The following is a 26,804-nucleotide window of genomic DNA, read 5'->3' on the forward strand; positions in this document are numbered from 1 at the left end:
CTGGGTCTGCCTAGGTGATGCAGGCGCTCTTAAGGAGGCGTGGCCTGCTGGGAGGGAGTGGGGAGGAGTCAGTCGTTAAAAGCTGTTCCCGGGCCTGACTCACTCGCTAAGGCCAGGTGCGAGTGCTGTGGTACCCGGGCCGCGCTGCCCCGCCGGCTGCTACAATACTAGAGTCTGAGCAGGAAGTTTCCGACCTCCACCAAAGACCGACCAGCCAAAGGTAGGAGCGGGACTGGGTCTGACGCTGCACCGCAGCCAGGAAAGGAGAAAGCAGCCTGCCCTGTACAGACAGATTTTGCACTCCACTCCTTCAGGGTGCAGGATTGATCCGGTAGGGAGCGGGGCTCCAGAATAAGGACTCTGAACTCGGGGACGAGATATATACTTTCTAAGGACACGAGATTCTCAGAACGACTCCATACTAGGAAGACACTTCCATTTTAAGGATACCGGGTTTGGAGATCAACGTTTCGCTTTCGAGGAGAGGGCGTGTAGGCGCCCTCTTTAAGGTTTCCCTCCATTCCCATGGCGCTACCCGGCCTCTCACAAGACCGAGCTTGGAGCCTGGAACCTCCCACTCCCACGGCTCCTGCCTCCTCACCCTCGGGCTCCCAGGAGCGGGAGGACGCCGAGAGCCCCGTGGTCTCCGGGGGCCTTCCCTTGGAGAAGGTAAAGCGACCCATGAACGCGTTCATGGTGTGGAGCTCTGCTCAGCGCCGCCAGATGGCGCAGCAAAACCCAAAGATGCACAACTCGGAGATCTCCAAGCGCCTGGGCGCGCAGTGGAAGCTGCTGGGCGAGGACGAGAAGCGGCCATTCGTGGAGGAGGCCAAGCGGCTGCGGGCCCGACACCTGCGCGACTACCCCGATTACAAGTACCGGCCACGGCGCAAGACTAAAAGCGCGGGAGCTGGGCTGCCCCATTTCGGCCAGGGAAGCGGCGGTGTGGCTGTTAGCGGGCCGGTTTGGGGACCAGGATACGTGACCACCCAGGGGAGCAGAGGCTTTGGGTACCAACCCCCCAACGACTCGACATCCTACTTGCCTCGTGGTTTCAGGTAAGTGGCTGGGAGCGGGGGTGAGGAAGGAGATGCCGAGTCCTCCCTCCCTGAGCCTAGATGGGACGCATACCAGAGGGCCTGGCTGACAAGGGGCCTGAACCCAACAAAGCTTGAGGTCACCCCTTTGGGGTTTAGGGACTGCCTGAAGATTTGGGCAGCACCATTACCAGCACTCCCAGCTCTTTTGGGAGGGTTCTGGTGGCCCAGGGTTTTCCTGGAGGGCTTTCCCATCAACCTGGCAGTGGTGGCCTGGAGGGGGGGCAGACTACAGGCCCCTAGATGTTGACCTTGTTCCAGTTACCTATCTGGATTTCCTGCCATTTCCCTCCTCCACCCCCCACCCCCACCCCCCACCGGCTTCTGGCCCTGGTGTGACCTGACTTCCTCTCAGCCCCCAGGGCAAGGAGAGGCTAATCCCAATTCTGCCCCTTTCTGGCCTGCTGCCCCGAAAGAGGAAAACAGGCGCACAGCACGCAAGCTCGCTGGTGAGCCTGCCCCAACAAGGCTGCCCTGCTCTCTAAGCTAGCGTTGGGTCTGGTTCTGGACCTGCAGTACCTAGTGGGGCCCAAATAGCCAGGGATGACTAGGTTCTATTTGTCTACCCAGAACCGGTCAGACCTGCCCTCACATGCACACTGGGGACCCTGCCTGGCATCACCAACCTAGGAAAGTGCCTTCTAACCCGTATTTCTCTCTTTGCAGCTCTTCCCACTCTAAACCAGAGGCTTCAACGTGCTCCCTCCATCAGAGTAACCCTAGGCTCCAGGGGGAACTGTTCCCCCACTATAATCCCTATCCACCCCCAGGCTCTCCTACTCCCTACAACCCTCCCCTCTCAGGGGCCCCCATGCCCCTGGCCCACCTCTAATAATCATGGGTATAGACCTCCCAGGAAGGGCTCCAACCTCTTTTTCACCCAGAACTATCCCCTTACTTCCAAATGGCAAACCCTTCTTTTGCACTGTTGGACCACAGTTTAGAGGAGGCCTGCAGTCCAGCCCCCTCCCCCTCCCCCCATCCAGAGGGAGCAACATAACTTTTTATATATTTTTTGTAGGACAAACACGGTTTTGTACAATTAAGCCATGTCTCTGCGTCTTTATTGCCCCATCTCTGTTCCCCCTCACTACAACAGGAACCAGCATCATCTCCACTCCCTTTTGCCTGGACCTGCCAGAGCAGGAACCTCCTCACCCCACCCTGGGGCCCTGACTGAGTCATTCTCCATCCCCCTTCCCCTGCCTCCCACCCAGCACTGGGGTCCAGGAGACAGTCCCAGCCAGGCTGGGGGAGGGAGGCAGCCATAGCCCCTAGTCCCTTGCACTGTCCAGGCTTTGTCCTCTTAAAGCCAAAAGGAAAGTGGGGAGATGGGAGGGCAGGCAAGACTTTTGCCCAGGAGAGGTAAGTAGCTAGAAATTGCTAAAAGAAGTTCAGCAAATGGTTAAATTAGGACAGTGCACAATCAATATCATGTCAGCCTGAAAATCTCTACCCCAATTCCTTTCTAAGGATTGGGTCTACCATCTATGCCTTTCCACGAAAACACAAATGCTGGCTCAAAAAGTTGCATCTGCAGAGAAATGGGGAATGATTAAAAGTCACACCAGTAGGCTGGCTCAGAAAGACCCTGAGATTAGGTGGATGAATAGAAACATGGAATGGACTCTAGTAGCCAGATCAGCCCTACTACTCTTTTTTCTTCTTGTGAGGAGCCTTTACATTCCAGTAGAAGAGAAGCTGGGCAGCAATAAGGCCGTTACAGAGGGAAGAGACCACAAAGGTTCCAGCCATGAGGGGATCTCCAGTTTCCTAAATGCAAGAAACAGAGCTAGGGTCACTCTTCAACGCCGTGCCCCCCCCCCCCCCCCGCAAAAAAGGTTCCAGAGACCAGACAGCTTTAAGTCCTCAGGTGGCAGGTAAGATGTTTTAGTGCCCCCTAGAGGGGAGAAGGTGAACTCACCTGAATGGAGGTGAAGATTCGGGCCAGGGAGCCCCCAAAGAGCAAAAGGACTGTGATGGCCGAGAGCTGGCCCGTGTGCCCATTGCGGTAGTTGGTGGCTGCCTGGAGCAGCTAGAACAGGAGTTGAGACCCTTTGTTCTATCATCTGAATTCTTCCCATGTTCCCATCAGATTCCCCCCATTCTCCTTAGTCTAATATTCCCATACACAGCTTCCACTCTGCTCCTCACCGAGTCCCTCCTCCAATATTTCTTTCCTTGCTCCCAGTACCCACCTTCCCCACTACCACAGAAGGCATATTGGAGGCCTGGAGTATGGTGATCACGGCCAGGGGCATCAGTGGTGAAAGCAGTATCAGCAGGACCAGAGCGTAACACACTAGGAAAGCCACACCTAGGAGTCAGAGACAAGGAGTCCTCATCAACCTCAGGAGTCCTCTGGCTTCCCCATGTGGAGTTCCACCCGGCAGGGCTCTCAAGAGCCACAGTCTGCTCTTGGGTAAATCCCAGCACCTTTCACAGTTTGTCCTCTGTAGTGCAGGACCAGGAAGCAGATGGTGACTGTCTGGAGCATCAGGAATAGTGCTTCACCCCAAGAGCTGCAGAGTCAAGAGTTGGAAGGAAGAAAGGCGGGCCTGGAAAGAGGCAGGAAAAGCCTCCATAGCCCGTCCATCTGGAGACACAATTATCTGATTACTCCCTGTCCTCCACAGCCCTACTGGTTCCTGCCTCCTGCCTCCCAGCACCACCACCTCCACCTCTGATGGACTCACTCTGAATCTTGAGCTCTCATAGGATGCTCAGCTCTCATCAGCTCCATAGGTGGTGACTGTTTCCAAAAGGGCTTAAGCTTTTCCTGCCCTTTCACCTCTTACCCCGAGCCCACTAGAGTTGTGGGTATTTACCCTTGGGGACAAAGGGCAAACCCCTCACCTGAAGGGGAAGTTGTTGACAATGCTGTAGACCATGGTCCCAGTCAATGCCACTAGTTCCAGCATGACTGACTGCAGGCTCAGCCCTTCCGCACTCTTGGCTCCGAGGATTTTAAACACCTGAGGCAGTTTCACTGAGAAAGGATGAGAAGGGTAGGGTTGAAGAGCTGCTATTCCTTGGAAGCACAACAAAACAGCTATTGAGAAGCATGTTACCCCACTTCTGGTTAAGGGACCCATCCCGTTTATGGCATTTTCATACTCAATCCCCATCCCCCCAACAGCAGGAAAAGGAAGATGAGATACATACCCAGCAGCGACCCAGCTACAATGCCCAGCCCCAGGCCTTTGCTGAGGAGAATCTTCAGGCAGGGGACTGGGGAGAGAAAGGGGAGCAGAGAGGGGGTCTCAGGAACCCAGGCCAGGGCTTTCGGAGACGGTACAGGCCTACAGACTTACAGCCCTCCTGTGGCTGCCACTGCTCCGTAAGACTGGCACATCCCCACACAAGGAAGCCGGGTGTCCGGAGGCAGGTGGAAAAGGCCTGGCCCTTCCTGGGCCAGTTTATGTCATGCTAAGATGGGGCAACTTCTCCAAAACAGCTTTCACATTCCTTCTCTCCAACCCGATTTCCCATTCCCTGAAGACTACATCTACGCTCCTTGGTCCTGCCAGCCATGAGTGGCTCCGATGGTTGAGTGTTGTTGCCGATTTGATTCCGGGCCAGGGCACATGCCTGGGTTTCGGGTTTGGTCCCCAGTCGGGGAGCATAGTGAAGGCAACTGACCGATGTTTCTCTCTCTTCCGTCCTCTCTCTAAGCATGTCCTCAGGTGAGAACTAAATACACTCCGTGGTCTTACTTCCAAAGCTCTCCCTGTATCAGGCTGCACAATGCCGGAGGGTTCTCTGCTCCCTTGTTCCCCCTCATAGGCACCTGGGCGATCCGCTTGGGCCTGGTCTTTGCCACTCATTCCGGACCCGCTGTCCCTGGCCCTCCCCTCCCAGGGCCCCGCACCCACATCTTCTCTAGCCTGGAAGTGTTCTCCTCAAGGAGCTTGGCTCAGCGGGTGGCAAGATTCTCACGGGTCAGGAAAGCAGCTAAAACGAAGTGTTTCAGAAGCACAGTGGGTGCCGCGACCCGAGGGGCAGGCTGGGAAAGAAAGCTTCCCAACGCGTCTGGGTCTCAGAGGGGCCTCGCGGTGGAACTGCCTCGTAGAAAGTGGGAGGAAGTCAAGTGATTCCGAAATGAGGCCACGAACAAACGTGGAGGCTGGAGGGAAAGCATCGTCAGGGCGGCAGAAACCTTTGGGGGTGCGGCTGAAGGCCTGGATTCATGAGGCCTGCGATCAAATTTGGCCTTGCTCCTGGAGGTATAGCGACCTCTTAAAGGTGGGAACTATTGGGTTATATTTTAACTTTGTTTTATAAAATTTGAGTCTTTTGGCCTTCCGTTTTCTAAAGCATAAATTTCACAGAGAATTACTTCCACCCAGCGACCCCTCCCCCGCCTTCTCCCACTCCAAAATGGCGCACTCGCTGTACGGAGTCCGAGACACTTCCGCCCCTCTCCGCAGTAATTTCCGCCCAGCGAGCCATGCAGTGGTCACCGCCATCACTTATCCGCAGTCACGCCCCACTTTGGCGCTCCAGCAGGACTTTGACCAGATGCCGAACAAGACTCACCGTGAAGCAAATCCCACTGGACGAAAAATTGGTCGTAGCATTTCTCAGGTAAAAGAATCGGCACCAGCACCCGTTTGAGCAGCGCGTCCGCCTCGGCCGCCATCTTGTAAAGGTCGCTTCCGCCAGTTCCTTCAGAGCCTCAGGGACCTGCGGTGCGCATGCGCGCCCTGGACTTCCGCCTCCCGCCTCCCGTGACTGGGCCGCCCCGCCGCTCTGCTCCGCTCCTTCTCGGCGTAAAATAGGTCTCGTCCCGCGACCACGTAGTAGGTCCACCCTCCCTGCTGTTTGAGTTTTAAATCAGCGAAAGCTGTACGCCTGCGCACTTCCTTGTTTCGCACCGTTGTTTACCCTTCCATTTGGAAGCAGGATTTATCGTCCTGCTTTTCTCCGCTTCTCCCGCTCGGCGCCATCTTCTCTTCTCCCTGCTGACTTGGCTGTTCAAAATTGAAGAGAGGAGCCGAGTCTCCAAAATGGCGTTGGATGGGGGCGCTGTGCCTTCTCTCACTTGAGTTCTCTCGGCGTCTCCAGTGGGAACGGCACTGGCGGGAGCTTCTCCCGCCCCTTGTGAACCCGGGCCTGGGCGAATGGGTGCGCCCGGGACAGGGAAGCGGGAGGCGGAGGTGGGGAAGACGAGACCATGTTCAGGGGATGGCACCCCTGCCCCTGCGGAGCCCGGCCCTGGCAGGTTCCCTGAAGCCCAGGCGGGGCCCTGTGAGGTCCCCTCCACCGCGCTGGCCTTTTGTGACCACATCGCGAGGAAGGGCTTAGGCCAGGCTAACTGGGCCCAGCAGCTCATGTTGGGGAACCGGCACCTTGGACTACCTGGCGGGGTGATGCCCTCTGCCACCCCGCATTGGGACACTAACTCTTGGCCAGGGGTTCTCAACCTTGGCTGCACATTAGAATCACCTGGGAATCTTTTTAAAATCCTGATTTCTGGGCCTCATCCTCCGGAAATGCTGTTTCTTTGTTACTAATGTTGTGGCCCCACCCCATAACAAAGAAACAATATTTCCGGAGGATGAGGCCCAGAAATCAGGATTTTTAAAAGATTCCCAAGTGATTCTAATGTGCAGCCAAGGTTGAGAACCACTGCTCTTGGCCATCCCGGTGGTGGGACTGGCCTTCATGCTCGGCTAATAGCACCACACTGTCTTGCAGGCCCTTCCATGACTCTCATGCCACAGTCTGCGCGGTGGTAGGGGATGTCAGTGAGGCAATGGTGGGGCTGTTGGGACGCTGCCACATGGGGGCTGCCCACAATGGGGTGGGTCTCTAGGTCCCAGGGGCTACTTTCTGTAGCGTGAGGGTCCTATTCTGGCCCCCAGCAATTGCACTGTAAAGGGAGTGGCACTCAGTGATGGTGCAGGCTGCCTGGCAGGCCCTTTTGTAGAACCTGGCTGCCCTGGGGCTGCCACCCACCACCAAGCACACCATCACTTGGAACATCAGGGTTGGCTCCCTGGGTGGCCCAGGCTGGAGGTATGTTGTTCCCAGGAGCACAGAGGGTAATTGTATGTGGAGGCTATATACCCACTGCTCCCATTGTTGAAACCCTTTGCAGGTGAGCTAGCATCCTAGGTGCAGTAAGGGTTTCATCAACAAGGTGGGCGGGGCAAGCATTCTTGTTGCTCAGGAGCCACTAGCACATCCTTTGGAAACAAAATGACACAGGTGTGACCTTCCCACCCACACTCACTGCTATTGCTGCCTGCTTCACCTGTAATTGCATAGAAGGGTCAGGAAGAAGGCCTCCAGGATGGGTGACTACTGGATTGGAGAGGAGGAGCTGGGGCCAGGGGCCCCAGAATGAGGAAGGGAGGTGAGCAGATTCAACACCAGCTGCACCAGGCTTTGGGGGATGAACCCATGAGGATATTTGGCTGCACATTGACCTTTTCACCCCTCCTCACCAGCTCCCTTAGACTCAACCATGTAAGGCATAGAAAGCATTATGGCAAGAAACTCACGGCTTTTAATCCTGGCAGGAAGGACAAGGAAAACCAAAGACAAAGATTTAAGAAGGCTTTACTATTCTCCCATTGGGGGAGGGAGAGGGGGAATGTCATATTTAATAAACACCTCCCTTCGGTTCTCCCAGTGGCATTATCTTAGATTTTTTTCTTCAAGACAGAGAGGGAAGGAAGATAACTTTGTCTCTGAGTCAGTTGAGTGGTGCCCTGGGCGCTGGGACAAAGGCTCAGAGGGGCTGGTAGGCGGGTGCACGTCTCCGGGAGATGCAAAAGATAACAAGCACCAAGGTGAGGAGGCCGAGGGCGATCAGGCCGATGATAAGGGGCAGCGATATGGATTGGTCACTGGGACAAGAAAAACCTGGCGGAAAGACAAGGCAAGTATCACAATGGTGGTGGTGGGATAAAGGTGGGAGGAAGGAACCTGGGGATGTTAGGAAGTAGGCAATTGGTGAGAAACTCGCCTAGATGACAGAGCAGTAAATGAAGGCAGAACGGGTAAAGTAGAGGAAGGGAGGGGTAGCCTGGAGTAGGGCTTTTAATGCGGTGGGAGAGTTTTAGGAGAGAAGAAGTCAGTCTTACTTGGCCCAAAGGCCCCTGTAGGGGGTAGGCGAGCAGCTTGTAGCTTCAGGAAGAGCAGGTCGAGGTGGAAAGCCGGTGAAAGAATGATGCTTGCATTTCTGCAACTGAAGCTCTGGCCCAATGGGGCTTGGAGTTCTCGAAGGGATGAATTTTGAACTGAGAATGTCCATTCTAAGAGAGTGAGGAAGGATCAGCTCTATATCCACATCCCCATCCCCCAGCTTAGGTCCCTTTAGGAGCCCAGACATCTAGTGCAAGTGACGAGAAAGGGAAGGTTACTCACGTGTTGCTTGTGGGAAGGACACATTGTACTCCACAGCCACATAGTTCAGGTACACAGTGCTCTGCAGTGGTTCCTGCAGAAGTGACCAGGAAAGCTCAGGTTAATGGGGGAGAGTGGTGTTCATGTCCACAGAGGAGGGATGCGGCGAGCGATTAATAGGGAAAGGGCACTTGGAGAGTGAGGGATTAGGGGTGAGGTACCTGCTTGAATCCAAAGCTGAGCTGTCCATAGGGAAATGAGAGAAGCAAGTGGGGATGGGCACCCTCACAGCCTCCTTGGGGCGTGGTTTTGTTAGGGTTCAGTACAGAGATGCCCCAGGCCTGTGGAAGTTAAAGAAAAGAGAGTCATAAGGCTACACAGCTGTGCCATCTAAAATACCTTTTCTTTCGCCCTAGCTGGTTTGGCTCAGTGAATAGAGTGTTGGCCTGCAGACTAAAGAGTCCCAGGTTCGATTCTGGTCAAGGGCACATGCCTGGGTTGCAGGCTCAATCCCCAGTTGGGGGCATGCAGGAGGCAGCCAGTCAGTGATTCTCATTATTGATGTTTCTGTCTCTCTCTCCCTCTCCCTTCTTCTCTAAAATAAAAAAATTTTTTTTAATTATAAAAAATAAAATACCTTTTTTTTTCCAACCCCACCTTGTGTTGGTCCCCTTCTCCACTCTTCCTTCTTCCCTTCTGAACCAGTCTTATCCCTCAACCCCTTTCAGCTTTACCTCTTTTCCACCTTGGGTTGGGTACCGAATTCGAATCTGAATCTGGGCTTGGAGATGGACACAGGGCAGGGAAACATTAGTCCAAGTGTAGTCTCCTACAGCTGCCTTGGAGCCTGGGCTAGGACTTGGAGAGGGTGGAGGTGGTCCTGGGTGGGGCGAACTGGTGAAGGATCCTGGACTGGTGGCAGTGCTGTTGCTCATTGGGCTGGTGGCAGTGCTGTTGCTCGTTGGGCTGGTGGCAGTGCTGTTGCTCGTTGGGCTGGTGGCAGTGCTGTTGCTCGTTGGATGAACTGTGGTATTTCCATGGCTCGTCGTGGTGACAGGATTGTGAGTGGCTGTTGTGGGTCCATGGCTGGTGCTTGTGGTGGTGGTTCTGTGGCTCTTGGTGGTTCTGTGGCTCTTTGTGGTTCTGTGGCTGGTTGTTCCAAGGCTTGTTGTGCTTTCTGTAGCTGTAGGTGTCACCGTGAAGGATGGTAGCAGAGTGGCAGATTTCTTATGAGGACAGTCATTCCCCGTCCCCTGGGCTTTCAGTTGAAGAAAGACTGGTTAGCAACCCAGGGACAGGCTCCTTCCTGGGGGGGGGGACACACACACACCTTTCTCCCCTTTAGCCCTTTGTCCTTACCTGCTAGTAGTCCCAGCACGGCCCCCAGGAAAAGCACAGCAAACTTCATGGCGGAACAGCCGGAGTTCTTGGTAGTGTCAGTATCAGCTGCTCACCCAAGTCTACCCTATTCCCTGCCTCCTTTTGGAAAAGGAGGAAATGAAAGTCCTAACTTCCTGTAACTGAGATAGCCCTGCCCCACAACCTGACTCAGGCACCTCAGCCCCAACCACCACTTAGTCATTAAGTTTTTGTCACTACATGATTGGCCCTGGCTTCACCCAAGTGGGAGCTGTGAGAATCAAGACCATCATGTGGGGAGAATGAGTTAAGTGTTGATCCTTGGGGACCCATTTGTCTACCTCAACAAAACCCAACGGTTCTGGCAAATGATTACAGAACCAGTTGAAATGCAGCCCCTCTCTGATTTCCAAAGAAACCGTTTCCCAGAAAACAATGTAAAAATCAAGTTACCAGTCCCATTTCCCCCTCCATCCATCACTTCCTCGTGACTGAGACATGTGAGGCACTTGTGATGGGGATTGCCCAACCCTGCAGAAGGGTCACTGTGAAATGACTTATCACAGAAGGTAACAGCGGTTCTCAACCGGTGGGTCGAGACCCCTTTGGTGGTCACATGGGCCTAAGACCATCCTGCATATCAGATATTTACATTACGACTCATAACAGTAGCAACGAAAATAATTTTATGGTTGGGCCACAACATGAACTGTATTTAAAGGGCCAGAAGGTTGAGAACCACTGAGGTAAAATATCATGTTGGGGGAGGGGATATATACCCCATAGCAGGTGGGAAGGGGAAGAAATGAGAAGCCCAAACAGGCAGTTTCCAAGTAATTTTATTCAGAATTTTGTTTCCTGAATCAATAAATACTATACAAAACAATGTAAAAATGGCTACTATTTTTTCTCCCCTGCTCCCCCCACATGGGGACAATCCCCTGGGCCACCTAACTCAAGGGTTCTCCCTCCAGATTTGGTCCAGTAAATGAGGTTGAGTGACATAGCCCCCTTGAAGAATCATTTTCAGAGGAATTTGGCTGGAGCAGGGAGTCTCTGGGGTTTGGAGGTTGACTAGGTTAGGGAAGTAGATTAGTGTTTTTGGGAGAAGAGACGGCGCCTGGGGCATGAGCCTACCCCAAAGAAAAGGGTATCTAAATTGTTCACGGTTCCTTCTTTGCCTCAAAAAGTGACATTTATTCAAAGGGAAAAAAAAAAGAAAAAAAATTGACAAGATGTCCATCCCTTGGCTCCCTTCCCTCCCCCCTCCTGCTCCTCCTCAGCCTGCCAAGGACTGAGAACCCTGGCTGGGATGAGGTAGCAGGCCAGCCCCTCTCAGATGAGGTCAGCAACATTGAGGGGCATCTCCTCGATGGAGGTGTTGTAGAAGGTCTCAATGTCTCGAAGAGTCCTCTTGTCTTCTTCTGTCACCATGTTAATAGCCACACCCTTACGGCCAAAACGTCCACCCCGACCGATTCTGGAAAAGAAGGACACCTTAGGATACATGGGGACACAGTAAAGAGAAAACAAGCTTCAGCCCGGCGAAGACTGGGCATGAAGGGCTGGTAAACACACTCACCTGTGGATATAGTTTTCCCTGTTGGTGGGAAGGTCATAGTTGATGACTAAAGAAACCTGCTGCACATCAATGCCTCTGGCCTACGGCAAGAAAATAAGACAGCTTCAGCACGTGAGTGAGAAGAGGGCATAGGCCACCCAGAAGGAACTTGGGACTTTAGTGTACATGTAGGCAGCCAAAGGAAGGCCAAGGAAATGGTGTATCACCTCCCCTGAAAACCTGAGGCATGCCAGATTCTATTCCAAGCTGCTACTTTCCGGAAGAGGGGCACTATTAGTCCCCTTGGAGAGGGAATCACCTTGGTTTCTCCCTTCTGTTTTGTCTAAATCCCCCCTTACTTACCAGCAGGTCAGTGGTAATCAATACTCTGCTAGAGCCAGAGCGGAACTCCCTCATGATTACATCTCGTTCCTTTTGGTCCATGTCTCCATGCTAGGATGGGAAAGGAGAGTGTAGGCACATTGGTTCTGAAAACTGGCTTAAGTGGGCTACTGACTCATACACACTGCTGGTTAGTAAGAGGGGAAATCTCACCATGGCAGAGACGGTGAAGTCTCGGGCGTGCATCTTCTCAGTGAGCCAATCAACCTTTCTTCGCGTGTTGATGAAGATGACTGCCTGGGTGATGGTGAGGGTTTCATATAAGTCACACAATGTGTCCAGCTTCCACTCCTGGGGGTGAAGTTGGGGAAGAAAAATCAGTCAGGGGGCTATACCCCGACAACTTACTACCAGGTCCGCCTCCTGCACTGGGCCCCACCTCTCTTTCCACATTGATGTAGAATTGACGGATACCCTCCAGAGTCAACTCTTCTTTCTTGACAAGAATCCGAATGGGGTCCCTCATGAACTTCTTGGTCACCTCAAGCACATCGGAAGGCATTGTAGCTGACAGCAATACCACCTAAGGGGGAAAAAATACAGCAAGACTAGGATAGGAGCTATTACACGCCGCCTAAAACAAGCTAGTGCATAAAAAGGCTCGAGACTAGAATTCTTTGGCACCTCATTCTTGTTCTACCACCCCAACCCCAATCTATGAAGGATCAGCCATAAAGGCACGGCTAAATGTCTCTCACCTGGGTGTTGCTGTTGAGCTTCTGGAATATGTCATAGATCTGGTCCTTGAACCCACGGCTTAACATTTCGTCAGCTTCATCCAGTACAAACATCTTGATGTATTTGGGAGCTACAGAACGGGGGGAGGGGGGAGAAAGACAAGTGGTAATGAGGGAAACGTGATATATGCTTAACTTTCCCAATGAAGAACCAGAATGGATAGGTGATCTGCTCTCAGAATTCAAACTTTGATCCTTTGCCAGGGACCCCCCTTGCCAGGCCAGACAATAGCCCTGGGAAGTAGAACACTACCTGGGCTGAGACAGGGAAGCCAGGCTCAGATGACACGCATGGGGTTCATCATAGAGCAATTCTTTCAGGGGAAAAGGAGCTTCATTGGCAACAAGATTGTGGCCAGTGGAAAGACTGGGAAAGCATGCAGGAGAGGCAAGTGACCTAGAGGATCAGAAAATTAAGATACTCACACAGGTATCTGCGATTAAGCATGTCAAACACACGTCCTGGGGTGCCCACAATGATATGGGGAGCTTCCATCTGCAGCTTCTGCACCTCTGCACGCACGTTGGTACCACCAATGCAGGCATGGCAGGAGGCACCCATGTAATCTCCTAAAGCCATGACTACCTTCTGTATCTGAACCCAGAAAAAGACAGATGCTCATATATTATTATTAGCTACAACTGTGCCAGGCTCCATTTTAAGTGCTTCTCATGTTTTTTTTTTTCCAACTTATATGCACTACTATTAAAACTCACTTTTCAGGCGAGAAACAGGCAGGTTAAATGCATCTAAGATCACACTGACAGTTAAATGGCAGAGACTCAGGATTTGAACATTCTGGCTCCTGAGAATACATGATTCACAGTAACTGCCCTCTGAAATAATTCCAATATTACCACACTAGATCCCCACCCAATTTTCTGAAAGCAAATAGCGACCCACTTATTATTCTCATAGCACCCAGTTTTATGTGCAGAATAACATGTCCCCGCCACTAGAACTGTTAGGTGGCATGTTCACTCTTTATCATTTTATGTGCCTCAGGCATGAAACAGCTCTGGCCACCAACACAGGCATCAAGCTAGGATGAACTAAGGACTGTATATCTGCTTTGCCCCTGACTGATATAAGAGCAACACCACCAATCAGGTGTCTCCTTGCCCATTGCCAGGGGGTTTGTCCATAAAACAGCTGCCAGACTTGCTAAGCCAGCCAGGCTCCACCCAGAAGCCTTCCCATTTGACTCAGGAAATGGGAGGAGGAAATGTTTATTGTGTTGGGGTAGATACCTCAGTTCTCCCAAGGTGGTGGTGGTAGTGGTTGGGGAGCATACTCAGATTTTTGGATTGTGCTAATTATTTCTAAATCAGTCTTTCAGGGGAGGAGAAATAAACTACGAGCTCACCTGCTGTGCCAATTCTCTAGTAGGTGCCAGGACCAAGGCCTGAGTGGCCTTTAGATCCAATTCAATCTGTTGCAGAATCGATATGGCAAAAGTGGCTGTTTTTCCTGTCCCAGATTGGGCTTGAGCGATCACATCATAACCTAAAATCAGGAGAAAGACTCGCTATGGTAGAGAGCATACACTCTGGGATCATGAGACATTCAAGGCCTTGCAAAACACTCATTAAGCACTGAAGAGAGCTATGTGCCAAGCACAAAGCACTTCAGACTTTATTCTCCCACAACCAGTACTTTAATGGGAACAGATCTGGTTATTAACTCATTTAGTACTGCATGAAATAGGCTAGAAATATAGCTGCAAAGAGGAAGTTATGAGCTGGCTAAAATACTACCCCTCTTGAAGCACAGACCAAAAGCCAAGCTAAGCTAGTGTAAATAAAGGAGTTATTTTGTCCCTGGCTAATGAGACAAGCACCACCGAACACGTGCAACTCTACCCAGGGGCAGTTCAGAACATGTTTTAGAGCAGAGGTCTTACCCTTGATACAAGGAAGAATGGCTCGCTGCTGGATGGCAGAGGGCTTCTCAAAACCATAGGCGTAGATGCCACGGAGGAGGGACTCTGAGAGGTTCATGTCATCAAAGCTGTCAACGATCTCATTCCAGTTACTCTGTAGGATGCAAAGGGATTAAAGGTGTATAGACAAGGCTCTACACTGGAGCAAATAGGACCTTGTGCCCTTAAAGCTTCAGTGTCAACAACCTCCTCCCACCCCCTCCAGGGAAGCCAGATGATTCTACATTGCCTAGGAAATCACTCTAGGGACCAGTCCACTTGAAAACTGTGAGGCTGGTGCTTGTAGAAGGGATAACAGGACCAATTTGAATGACGTTTCACACATAATCTCAGGGACACAAATATTTTACACAAATTTTATATAAAAGTTAAGACTCCCAGTGAGAAGAGCTTAACCACTCAGGGTTAGGCTATGCAATAAAGATGAATCCCAGGGTATGGTCCAGAAACCAGGGGACACTGCCCCTCTCCAAAACGAAGGATAATGGTGATAGGGCTCTATTCTCACCTCGATGACGCCTTCAGGCTCCATTCCATCGGGGCCATTGTCTCTGGATCTGTTGGTTTAAAATATGAGTATACTGAGGCACGAGACAAATCTTGGTAGCCGGCTCTTCCTACCAGCAACCCCACCTTGCACGATGCCATCTTCGCTCCCTAACCCAACCCCTACTAGTTCCTAGAGACACAGCAGTTACATCTGTAACTGAATCAGGCCTTTGCCCCTTCCCAGGAGCGGCTCATGTCATGCCATTCCGACATGATGGGGTAACTCGCCTAGAAAAACCCGGAGGCCTGGAGGTGGTGGTTGCCGCCAGGCCCACGTGCTTCGGGCCGGGCCGCTCCGAGGCCAAGCTGGTGCACCTCCCATCACCGCCCCAGCGATCCGGAAGTCCCGCCCTTCACCTCCCAGTAGAGTAGGACATCCCCTTCCCCCCACGTCACTGCGTTGGCGCCCTCCCCCACCCACTGCAGCCCATCTCCCCCCCTCCCTCGCGGTGCCCGGATGTGGGAGGCCGCGGGCGGTGGCGGCCTCGCGCACAATGAGCCCCAGCCGAGCTAGCTAATGGGGAGATTGCACAACACTTAAAGGCGAAGCGGGCTGGGGGAGGGGAGGACATCAGGCCGCCATGTGCTCGCTCCCTCGACCACCCGGCGGCGTAACCCCCCACCATGGAACCACCCACACCCTGCCCGCCCCCGTCGCGAAATGGCGTCGCCCTCCCCATACCTCAGGGCGCTCACCCCCGAAGGAAAGTGGACCTGCCCATCCGCAGTTTGCCAATTGCCCGGCTTGTGCGGCAAAATGGACCCGCCCGCCGGGTGCCGAGTGGGCTCCTGGCGCCTCACGCGGCTGCTCCCCGGGCTGAGGCTCAATCCGGGCCAAGAAACCAGCACTGAACGGCCGGCTGCTTCCCCCCCGACCCGTGTCTCAACGCTACGCCACGACTGGACGTGAGGACCCAGGCCCCCCCGCCTTGGCCAGTGGTTCCGCCAGAATCCTGCGGAATCCAGCGCGCGCCAGACCGCCCTCCGGCGGAGGCCACCCGGCCGCCCGGCTTCGGGCCACGCGCGGCGGCGACCGCCTTCCTTTCTCACGCTGGGTCGCGACCTCGCCCAGCCACTCGGCGCCAGGGCTCCGGGCACCGTCTCGGGTCGAGGCCTAACAAACCTCGCACTCCAAGCCCCGAAAGCCAGGCGGTGTTCGCTCTCCGCCGTGGATCTGCCCCGCGCCCCCCAGGGCCGGTCTTCCTGGCTCGGTTCCCCGCACCCTGTGGGCCTCGGCTCTCCCCACCCCGCCGCGGGGGCCTCGGAAGGGAAAGGCAGGGTAAGTAGCCCCCAGCTCGAGCAAACGCCTTCCTTACCGGGGATCTTGACTCGCAGACATGATCCTTAGAAACTAGGGCGGAGTGCCCGCCTATCGACAACTTATAGAGCGCCCAACCCCGCCCCAGCCATCGCATTGGCTTGGCCGCCTGGGCCCCGCCTGCCGGCGCTCAACAACTCGGCGTGACGTTAGTTTGTAGGCGCTCTGGCACGTAGCCACCATTGGGTAATTTGAGCGCCTATCAAGTTGGTGACCCGCCCCACAGCCTCATTGGCTGCTGGGCCCGCCCTTCTCACCGGTACGGAAGTGACATACAGGACTCTGGCCTCGAGGCCAGGCAGCCATCTTGGGGCCCTGCACCTCTACACGTGCGGAGGTGAGAGTGCCTGTCATGTGGCCTCGTAGACCCTATCATGAAAAGGGGGCGAGGTTTCAGCCTCCAGGGACTTCCGGGCTCCCGGGACTACCACGTCCCTTTGCCTTCTGCCCCAGCTGTTCTCTGGACCCACATTTTGTTCTCCAGCAGAGAGACCGGACAAACCGGATGTGTCCAAATGTGCAGGGAGGATGGGATCAGGAGCCGTACCCTAGCGGCTGGGAGGGCTCCCCTGGCAGGAGGGGGAGGGATGGGATAACTGACTTCCGGGCTTAAGAGCATTGGGGTTGCCGTCTCCAATCCTGGCTGGCTCCCTTCCCTTAAGTGACCTGTTCCCCAACTGTAGGGCCTCTCAGGCTCCCCTATTTTTGAGGATTACCTACGCTCCTTCTTCCGTCCTTTGCTCCTCTGGGTGGGGGTTCTTTTTGGTGACTAAGACGTGGTGTTGGCACTGTCTGAGCCAGGGATGGCAAACTGGCCCCTTCAGTCTCAAGACCCACAAAAGGGTAGCTGACAGCACCGACTGGAGGAAAGCCTGAGGTAGAGCATATCCCTGAAGGAAGACCACCACTATGTATCTCCAAAGGATCCTTTATTGACCAGAGCAGGACCGTGGCGTTTATATATATATGTAAAAAAAGTTTGAAGATCTGGCAGGCAGTAATCCCTTTGCCCGCCCGCCACCCCAGCAGATTTTCCTGGGCCCACCCATACGCATGGAAGGAGGATCACTGCCCCACCCAGGCCACAATAGTCCCCTGCAGACGAGGGAAAAAGGGGCTTTTCCACGGCCACCCCCTGACGTCAGAAAACAACAAGTATTCTCTCAAAGAAAAACAAAATACAGAAATCAATTAAAACATTTAAATATGAAAAACCAAAGGGAATTGGGTGGGAGAGGCAGGAGAGGAAAGGAATTGAAGTTTCTTGGGAAGAAGGGCCTCCCATGTCCCCCTGCCCATTAACGAATGGGCTTGAGGCCTGGGATACGAGGCTCACACAGTGAGTTTGCAGTGACACAGCTCCTTGTAGATCTGCCGGCGAAGTTTGGGCATGTCCTGCTGGGTGAAGCTGAATGGCTGAGACAGGGCCAGGTGCTTGCAGTACTAGGTGTTAACAAAGCAGGCCATGAGAACCACCTACTGAGTATCGCCTTAAGTCAGGACCTGTGCTATACATTTCATATGACATATATCTCATTTGATCTCTCAGGGAACATTTCACAAATAGAAGAATCGAAGGCCCTATAGCCTGGGACTCAGAAATTTCTAAGTCTGACTCTAAATCCAAGGTGCTTATTTGGTACATGAAATACCTAGTATTAAAAAGAAAACACTTTGCAATGGGGGTGAGAAAGCAGGTATATGCCAGAGACCAAGGATGAGACCAATGTGGGATGTGAAGCCAGAAAAGAACCAATGAAACCAGGATTTCTGCATTCTAACACATAAGATTACTCCCTGCTCCACAAGTGGCTGTGAGACAAATAAGGGATGTAGAAGAGCCTCCCATCTCCCTCCCAACCCTTTAATCCAACTGTCATCTGCTTACCTGCAACACAAAGGCGCCACAATCACTGTCATTATTCTGCCTGGCCACGTTCTAGGGAACAGAAAGAAGGTAGGGCCTTTACCTGGTGACTGCTAGGGATGTGACTTCAACTTCTGCCTCCTACCACTATCCCCATTATTAACTCCATGCCCCTTCCTCTAGAAACTTACCATTTTGAAGTAACCTTTCCAACCTTGATGGAAATCCAGCCGGTCTTTCTTCACTGCCTCTGCCTGTAGATACTTGGCAATATGCTATGCAGATGGAGAAATAGACGAAGTTGAACTCATGGTGTGGTGGTCAGGCACCAAGCCCAGGTTGCTTCTCCAGAGACCTCCAAACCCGCCTTTCTGCCTGGAATGCCTTGCCACTGGATGTCCTTCCCAATTCTACCCATCTATCCCCTTCCCTCACAAACCTTAGGGCAGCGGCGGTTTAGGGTGCGCTGCGAGTCAAAATAGGTGATGGTGCGTCGCCTCACATCAACAGAGATGAGGGACCAATGCACCTCCAGGTGGATGGGGATTAGCAGCAGCTCCTTATTAAAGATGTCCACCTAAGGAGGCAGTGTCAGAGATCAGATAAGACAGCACATGAGTCCTGCCGACTGCCATGAGGTTCTAAAGAATGGAGAACCTGGCTGGCATGGCTCAGTGGTTGAGCGTCGACCTATGAACCAGGAGGTCACAGTTCAATTCCCGGTCAGGACACATGCCCACCTTGAAGGCTCAGTCCCTAGTGGGGGGGCATGTAGGAGGCAGCTGACCAATGGCTCTCTCATCATTGATGTTTCTCCCTCCCTCTTCTTTCCTCCCTGAAATCAATAAAAAGATATTAAATTTTAAAAAAAGAAAAAGAATGGAGGAACAGGCGAGGAGCCACATGGAGGAACACAAGACTGTCCCTGGAATGCGAGGCAAGGCCCAACATCTGATGTCTAGATTCTTGGCTTAGGGAGGAAAGCAAGACAGAAAGTGGTATCAGAACAAACACTCAGCAGCCCAGAGTGGCCAGTTATTTTTCACACGTTAAAGGTACAAGTGCTTAGTAGCTAAACACCCAGGCTCAGGGTTCTGGAACCAGACTGCCAGGGTTCAAATCCACTTCTCCATTTACTAGCTTGTGACCATGGCAAGCTACTTAATACTCCCTCTGTCCCATAATAATAGTAGCAAGTGAATATTTAAACGAGAATTATTGGCGAATGCAGCTGTAAGTTATGTTGTCGTGCAAAATTGCGAAGCCTTCAATCAAAATCAATGTTTCATGACATCTGTCATTTATTTTGACACATCTTTCAATTTTTAGGTTAATTTAATTATTAAAAATTATAACTATTTTTCTAATTTCATCCGCTGATCGAAATCAATTGTTTTATTTCAGTTGAATATCAACCCATTGTAAAAGTAAGATGAAAAAAAGAGAGTTTTCAAGCAAAGATCGAGTTGCGATTGTCCAGTTCTTGATGCATCAAAAGAAAAAGGAAAAGTTGCAGAAAGGTGCAATGACGTTAGCTGCAAAACAATTTAAGTGCAACAGAATGACCATATCAAGAATTTGGAAACGTGCTTCCAAAAATAATTTTCAAGGAGAATCTTATGCTAATGTTGATTCTTTGAAAAAACAAAACTGTGGACATAAATGCAAAGATTATGGAGAAAAACTTGAAAAACTTAAGACATATTCCTCTTAGCAGAAGAGGCACCATATTAGCCTTTGATATTATTTCTCCCAAAATACTGGATAATACGTTTCTGTCACTCAACAAGTTATGCTGAAAGCAATGAAGAACGATGGCTCCAATAATTTTAAGCTCACGCATATAGGGAAAGCAAAGCTTCGCAGCCAAGGGATCCTACCTACAAGTTTAACATGCAGTAACGAAATTATTGAAAAATCCAGAAACTATCTGAACACTCAAAATAAAAGTTAGGAGTACTATTTTTAATTTATTGTTTAATTTAATATAGTTTTTTGATAATAAATGTTGCGTTCTATATTTTCTTTTGCTACTATTATTATGGGACAGGGGGAGTAACTCTTTATACCTCAGTTCCTTTATCTGAGGTGAAAATAACAGCACCTATGTCACCTATTTGTTATGAGGATTAAACTAAATATCCATAATGCACTAAGAACAATGTATGGCACCTAGTAAATGTTCATCAGTTAACACAACAATCCTTCGAGGATGTTCTCCTGTTCAATCTAACAATGAGATAACTGCAGCTTGAAAAAGTAAAGTAACTCGCCCAAGGTCATAGAAAAAATGTAGAGGTGGGACTCAAATACAGGCAGATAATACTCTCCCCAGTAACAGGCATCATCCTTGACTTCCCTCTTTTCTTCAATTCCCACATCCAATCTGTCAGAAAGTCCTATTGGTTCTACTTACAAAACTTTATCCTAGATAAAACTACTTCTATTTTATTTTATTTATTTTTTTAAAATATATATTTTATTGATTTTTTACAGAGAGGAAGGGAGAGGGATAGAGAGCTAGAGACATCGATGAGAGAGAAACATCGATCAGCTGCCTCCCGCACACCCCTCTACTGGGGATGTGCCCGCAACCAAGGTACATGCCCTTGACCAGAATCGAACCCTGGACCCTTCAGTCCGCAGGCCGACGCTCTATCCACTGAGCCAAACTGGTCAGGGCAAAACTACTTCTATTTCTACCATTACCACACTGCTCCGTTTCTCATGTGGGCTTCTGTGCTACTAAGTTAATCTGCCTGCTTCCACTCTTGCTCCCTTTCATCTCATCATTGAAATAAGAGTTCTGCCGAAACCGGTTTGGCTCAGTGGATAGAGCGTCGGCTTGCGGACTGAAAGGTCCCAGGCTCGATTCCGGTCAAGGGCATGTACCTGGGTTGCGAGCACATCCCCAGTGGGAGATGTGCAGGAGGCAGCTGATCGGTGTTTCTCTCTCATCGATGTTTCTAACTATCTATCTCTCTCCCTTCCTCTCTGTAAAAAATCAATAAAATATACTTAAAAAAAAAAAAAGAAAGAGTATTTCTATGCTTTAAAAAAAAAAAAAAAAAAAAGAAAGAAATAAGAGTTCAAAACATGAAGCACTTCACAGCCTGCTTAAAACTCTTCAATGGCTTCTCAGTATACATGGAATAAAATCTACCCTATCCTTCATGCCTTACATGATCTATTCTCTGACCAAATTTTGTATCATTTTCCCTTGCTCACTGTTTCAACCACACAGGCCCTGGTCCTCAAATGTTCTCTCTCACTCTGTGTCCCATGTACTCGCTGTTCCCTTTGCCTAGAACACTCTTCCCCCAAATCTGCACTTGGCTGGCTCATCAAGTCCAGCTAACGGAGGCCTTCCCAGATAACCCAATATAAAGTTCCCACTTCCCATGCTACTACATTACTCTGTTTTAATTTGTTTATAGCATTTTGCACTAGCTGAAACTTAACTTGCTTATTTATTCTCACCCTATAAAGGCAATGAATTTTTCCTTACTTAACACTGTATCCTCAGTGCCTGGAATGGTACCTAGCACACAGAAGACATTTGATAAACACTGAAAGTTTGAAAGAACAGGTTGAGGAAAGAGTTAACTCTAATTCTTTAAAGGCAAGGTGTTAACATAAGTAGATGTAAATTCATAACTCACGTTTTTGGTCCACCTTTTCACCCCATCATAACCCTTGGTGCGGAGTTTATCGTAAAAGAAACTGTTGAAGAAATGCACCTGTGCCAATGATAGAAAAGAGCTGGATGGAATTAAAACCTCAGGCCTCCAGTGTCCTCTCCTTTCATTATGGCTCTAAAGACTGCTTTCAACACCTGCATCCCAACTGACAGAGAAAAACCCCCAAACATGTTTGTAACTTTATCTTAGGACTTCCTATCCCAATTTGTGGGTTAGCCATAGGGGAAAAACACTAAAGACTGGAGGAAAGAAATAGACTTGTTAAATTCAGGACCAAGACTATAGATTTTAATTTAACAGATTACCTTCTACCACCTCTCCCCAGAAACTAGGACCCTCTTTATGTAAAATGGGAGATGAAAGGGACTGAAAAGCTGCTCAGAACTGTGGAAATTCTCCTGGGAACTGAAGTACCTGGTTAGGCCTACCTTTTCAGGGACTGTGTCCATGACCAGGTCTCCATACATGTTCATCACCTGGGGAGAAGATGGGAGGCAACTTGCCATGGAGGCTGTGATATGGGTACAGGGGTCTTCCCATGAAGAGGGCCCCAGACACCCTGCTCCCTCTTGGACCTGTTTCTCTCCTCCTCACCTGGTCATTGAGCCAGTTCTGTCCATACAAGGTCCCCAAGTCATCCATGGTCAGCACATGCCGCTTATAAGCCACTCGGAAGCCCCTCACCATGGCATTGCCTGGCATCCGCTGGTAGGACTGGATCAGCTGTAGCACCAGGCCCTTCCTGAGTGGGCCAAGGATGGAGTCACTCAAAAGACAAGGGGGCTGGGCACACAGAAGTCCCTTCTGTTGTCTAGGATGAGTCTAATCTTCCCCCCTTTTCTGGGTATGGGTCCCTTTTGAGACCTGCTAAAGGCCTACTCCTCAGAAAGAAGCACACGAATACTCAGGTACACACAGTATTTCAGGATTCCAGGTAAAGACCCTCCCAGGCACTTTGCCTGCAGATTACCCTGCTTCAGTTCTAGCTTCCTCCTTCTTCCCAAGTACATCCCTATGACAGAAAAAGCAGCATTCTCTGCCCACCCCCTAAATCCCAGCCCTCTTCTAAAGGGCATCGCTTTGATGCCTCACCTGGAAGGCGTAGAAAACTCCTGCTGGAAAATGTCCTCCAATTTCTCTACTACCTCATCAGTGCTAAGGGGGATGAGGCTGCCGTAAGTTTGAAGGAATTCATCTAAGATGCCTGAATGCAGGAGGGAAAGAGTACTAGGGTAAGACTTCCAGACTCTGATCTAGGAGTCTGTTGAGGGAGAGAGACTAGGTCCCCTAGGGTTCCTTACTCTGCACGCAGGTCACATGCTCCTCCCGCAGGGGGCTATGCTGGCCAGTTTTCTCCCCGGGCCGCTCTGCCTCTTCTGCAGTGTCCAAATCTGAGCCCTGAAAAAGCTCCTGGGCCACATGGTCCCCGATGCTGCACACATTACTGATGAGGATGCTGGCATCAGGGGGTGCCAGACTTCGATCCCCTTCTGGCCCAGATGGTCCCCCAAAGCCGTTGGGCAGAGTACAAGAGAGGAGGCCTGTAGGGCAGGGGAACAGGATGGGGATGAAAAATTGGTTCAGATCAAAGGACAATGAGAAGATCAATATAAACTCTTAAGGAAAGGAGAACCTAAAGCATAAGATAAGCATGTCCAAGAGGTTATATAGCGATAGAGAGGAAGAGTTACTAGTTAACCTTTGAACTATGTGGGGGTTAAGGACACTACATCCCCCTCACACATGTACAACTTTTAACTCCCCCCAAAACTCAGCTGTCCCATAGTATCTACGGGGGATTGATTCCAGGATCCCTGTGGATACTAAAATTCACATATGCTCAAACCCCTTATGTAAAATGGTAAAGCACAATGCATATAATCAGGCTTTTGCATCTGTGGATTCCCAGCTGCGTACTGAAAATAGTCTTTGAGCTCTAGCCGTCTGCTCAGTGGTTAGAGCATTGGCTTGAGGACTGAAGGGTTGCGGTTTGATTCTGGTCAAGGGCACTTAATTTGATTGCAGATGCAAATTCAGCCCCAGGCCCCGGTTGGGGAGCACAAGTGGGAGGCAACCAATCAATATGTCTCTCTCACATTGATGTTTCTGTCTCTCCCTCTCCCTTCCATTCTCTCAACAACAACAAAATTTTTTAAAAAATATCCTCAGGTGAGGATAAGCAAAACAAAAAAAGGTCTTCGATTCATGATTGTTTGAATCCCCAGATGTGAAACTCACAGACATGGAGGGCCAACTCCAAATATAAGTGGACTCACACTGTTAAAATCTGTATTAAGGGTTAACTGTACTCATAGGAGAAAAGCAAGACTAGGGAGTCAGAGAGATGCACCTGGCACAGTACCTGACATATATAGCAAAGGCTCTCAATAAATAATTAGTAAAAACACAGCCTAAATTGTTTAGTGTGATTCTCCAAAAGAGAAATATTCTGAATGAGAATGCCACACACAACCACACAGGTGAGGTACACTCCACAACTCAGAGATCCCATCCCACCACTATGAGAATGGCACCCTCTGGAGATGCACCCGCAGGGCCTTTATCCTCAAAGACTGAATGAAGAAGAGGGATTTCAAGTGGACAAGACTGACTTTTCTAAACCATGTCTCCCCTTTTCATCTATGCACAGAATGAACACCTATTTAAGGAGTCTGTATCCCGGCCTTGACTACCTCCCCTTAGTTCCTGCTGAAAGTGTGGCTTAAGACATTTCACAGCTATCCTGGACACCACCACCACCTCGCCCTCACTGCCATCCTACTTTCCTTAGGCCGTTTTCATCACAGCAAGAGGCTCCTGGTTCTCTAGAATCTTAGCCCTCCCCACCCCTTCCTCCACCCTATTCCCACCTTACCCGAGTTAGGGTCCAGAGGAGACTTTGGAGTCCACCTTAATCCATCTTCCTCCATGGGGGGCCCAGAGGGCACTGGTGGAGACCCTCTCACCCCATCCTCAGCCATGAGAGCACCTAGCAGACCCAGCCGAGGGGGAGGTGGCCCCCTGGGGGAGTCAAAACGACAGCAGGGGGATGGCACCTGTGGTGTCGCACCCCCTTCCTGGGGTGAAAGATGGTTCTTGGGGTGTGCAAGGCTCCGCCGCCGGCCCCGGTGGCGCCCCCAAATCTTCCAGTGGAATGTCAGCGAGGTGCTTTTTGAGTAGAGCAGCATCTGGAAGGCTCTCATAGCTCTACGACGGCGCTGTGAGCAGGTTTTTCGATGAGTAGGGCGGGGAGGGCGAGGGCGCTGGATGGCTCCCAGCTGACCCCATCTGGGGGGCAGCCTCCAAGCTGCCACTTCTTCTTCCTCATCTTCCTCCTCCTCCTCCTCTTCTTCCTCTTCACTAGCTGAGGCATCAAAAGAAGGCCGAGGGACAGGGAGGCGTCTGGCTGGCACTGTGTTCCCTGACCCAGGATCTGGCCCAAACCCGCCACCTGATTTGAGTCGAGGTTTGGGTGGTGGGGGCCAACGAAGACGCTCTCGCCTAGGGCTTGAGTAAGCTGGAGCTATGCCAGGTCCTGAAGGCTCAGGCCCCCAAGACCCGGTCCCTTGTATAGTCTCTTTCATCTTCCAGAAGCCTGTAAAACAAAGGAGTGTCAGAATCTAAACATTCTGTACCCTGGATCCTGCCTTTCTTCCTCAACGTGCCTGTTCTGGAATCAGGTGCAAATAAACTAGGATTCAGAGAAATGCAAAACGGGAAGTGGGGGGGGGGGGGGCAAAACTAACTTCAGATCTTCGTGGTTAACATGGTCCACAAGGGACCCTCTACCAACTGTGCCATCATCTCTCCCCTACCCACATAGAGGCAAAGGAGAATGGCTAAAGCAGGAGGCCTTAGGGATCTTATTTGGTCAAACCCAAAATTTTCAGGCTCTATTTCGCTGTTTTAATACCACCAGGCGTGTCCTACTCGAGAGCCTAATCAAGGAGATGGTTCAGCCGGGGAACACTGACATGGTACATGAGAGCACAACTTCCAAAAGGAAACGGTGGTCTAGAGAGGAAGAAGCGGGGGAGCGGGAGCATGCTCAGACGCCTCGGGAGGGAACGGGGAGGCCGGCGCTGTGGTGCAGGTGGTAGAGCTGATGCCAAGGGAAGCATGGCAAAGGCAGCCGAAGGAGAGCCAGGGGCTGCCGAAGCACCCGAATCCGGGCGCCGGGGAAAAACGGAGCCGTGCGGCCAGGCTGGCCCAGCCCCCTCTCCGCGGTCCCCGGGGACCAGAACGCGTCCCAGCAGCGGCACCGTCCTACAGGCTCGGGCTGCTCGGAGCGCGGGGGCCTGGAGAAACCCCGTCCAGGGCCCCCTGAGCCCGGGTGAGGTGGGAGTGAGGTCCCGGAAGGGCCGGGCAGGGCTGGGGGGGAAGGGCAGGGGCGTCCTCACCGGGAGCGGTGAAGCCGGACTGACGGGCCCGAGGGCGGGCGTCTCCGGCCTCAGGCTTCCCGGCTCATCTCTCCGGTGACGGCGGCGGCCCCGCCACTCCTGCTGTCCTCAGGCGCGGCCGCCTCAGTTCGGGCTCCCAACGGCTCTGGGCCGCGCGCCGCGCCGCCGCGGCCGCCTCTCGCTCTGCTTCAGCTTCCACCTCCACCGCCTCCCCCTCCTCCTCCTGTTTCCCCTCCCGCGAGCCCCAGGCCCACCGGCGGTGGCGGCGCACGATTACTACGTCACACGGCGAACAGCGCCGGCGCGGCCACCGCACGCCGAGCCCCGCCCCCCACGGACGTAGCCGCCACGGGCTGGGCCCGCCCCCGAGCCCCGCCTCCGCGCGCCGGCTGACCAGGCTGCGCGCGCCCCGCCGCTCCCTGTTGCGCCTGCGCGTTCCGGCCGCCGCCGGGCACGGTCCTTCCAGCCCGGAGCGCCCGGCCGAGCCCTGTCGTGTCGTGGGGGCGCCAGGGTA

General features: G+C 51.9%; 5 protein-coding genes, 2 non-coding genes and 1 pseudogene across 7 annotated transcripts; 1 reads left to right on the top strand and 7 right to left on the bottom strand.

Moving 5' to 3' along the window:
• The first annotated feature begins 100 nt into the window (after positions 1–100).
• On the top strand, positions 101–2,143 carry SOX15 (SRY-box transcription factor 15). Its single transcript, XM_070393799.1, has 2 exons — positions 101–1,058; positions 1,764–2,143. Exons 1-2 carry the CDS (start codon positions 526–528, stop codon positions 1,927–1,929), a joined length of 699 nt encoding a protein of 232 aa, XP_070249900.1. The 5' UTR covers positions 101–525; the 3' UTR covers positions 1,930–2,143.
• On the bottom strand, positions 2,144–6,089 carry MPDU1 (mannose-P-dolichol utilization defect 1). The gene is made up of 7 exons (XM_070393798.1): positions 5,637–6,089; positions 4,263–4,328; positions 3,954–4,086; positions 3,534–3,619; positions 3,296–3,414; positions 3,022–3,132; positions 2,144–2,870 (listed from the first exon to the last, which is right to left on the bottom strand). Exons 1-7 carry the CDS (start codon positions 5,737–5,739, stop codon positions 2,748–2,750), a joined length of 741 nt encoding a protein of 246 aa, XP_070249899.1. The 5' UTR covers positions 5,740–6,089; the 3' UTR covers positions 2,144–2,747.
• Positions 6,090–7,648: 1,559 nt separating this feature from the next.
• On the bottom strand, positions 7,649–10,336 carry CD68 (CD68 molecule). The gene is made up of 6 exons (XM_070394503.1): positions 9,813–10,336; positions 9,188–9,711; positions 8,675–8,794; positions 8,475–8,547; positions 8,192–8,362; positions 7,649–7,970 (listed from the first exon to the last, which is right to left on the bottom strand). The coding sequence occupies exons 1-6, from the start codon at positions 9,859–9,861 to the stop codon at positions 7,837–7,839; spliced, it is 1,071 nt and encodes a 356-aa protein (XP_070250604.1). The 5' UTR covers positions 9,862–10,336; the 3' UTR covers positions 7,649–7,836.
• Positions 10,337–10,633: 297 nt separating this feature from the next.
• EIF4A1 (eukaryotic translation initiation factor 4A1) lies at positions 10,634–16,374 on the bottom strand. The gene is made up of 11 exons (XM_070394502.1): positions 16,321–16,374; positions 14,964–15,012; positions 14,417–14,549; positions 13,880–14,019; positions 12,939–13,107; positions 12,474–12,583; positions 12,155–12,298; positions 11,929–12,066; positions 11,737–11,826; positions 11,395–11,474; positions 10,634–11,292 (listed from the first exon to the last, which is right to left on the bottom strand). The coding sequence occupies exons 1-11, from the start codon at positions 16,341–16,343 to the stop codon at positions 11,148–11,150; spliced, it is 1,221 nt and encodes a 406-aa protein (XP_070250603.1). The 5' UTR covers positions 16,344–16,374; the 3' UTR covers positions 10,634–11,147.
• LOC138995223 (small nucleolar RNA SNORA67) lies at positions 11,558–11,699 on the bottom strand. The gene has a single exon (XR_011468553.1). It is a non-coding gene; the product is annotated as a small nucleolar RNA SNORA67 (small nucleolar RNA).
• Positions 12,684–12,822, bottom strand: LOC138995270 (small nucleolar RNA SNORD10). The gene has a single exon (XR_011468588.1). It is a non-coding gene; the product is annotated as a small nucleolar RNA SNORD10 (small nucleolar RNA).
• Positions 13,506–13,650, bottom strand: LOC138995251 (small nucleolar RNA SNORA48; annotated as a pseudogene).
• A 1,135-nt stretch (positions 16,375–17,509) lies between the features above and the next one.
• On the bottom strand, positions 17,510–26,527 carry SENP3 (SUMO specific peptidase 3). The gene is made up of 11 exons (XM_070394501.1): positions 26,291–26,527; positions 24,766–25,485; positions 23,192–23,431; positions 22,983–23,094; positions 22,485–22,632; positions 22,319–22,366; positions 21,852–21,929; positions 18,629–18,766; positions 18,381–18,464; positions 18,211–18,261; positions 17,510–17,765 (listed from the first exon to the last, which is right to left on the bottom strand). Exons 2-11 carry the CDS (start codon positions 25,472–25,474, stop codon positions 17,655–17,657), a joined length of 1,719 nt encoding a protein of 572 aa, XP_070250602.1. The 5' UTR covers positions 25,475–25,485; positions 26,291–26,527; the 3' UTR covers positions 17,510–17,654.
• Positions 26,528–26,804: the final 277 nt, after the last annotated feature.

Source organism: Myotis yumanensis, unplaced genomic scaffold, assembly GCF_028538775.1.
Source record: "Myotis yumanensis isolate MYYU_CA2020_CCGP unplaced genomic scaffold, mMyoYum1.0.hap1 SCAF_16, whole genome shotgun sequence".
Taxonomy (NCBI): domain Eukaryota; kingdom Metazoa; phylum Chordata; class Mammalia; order Chiroptera; family Vespertilionidae; genus Myotis; species Myotis yumanensis.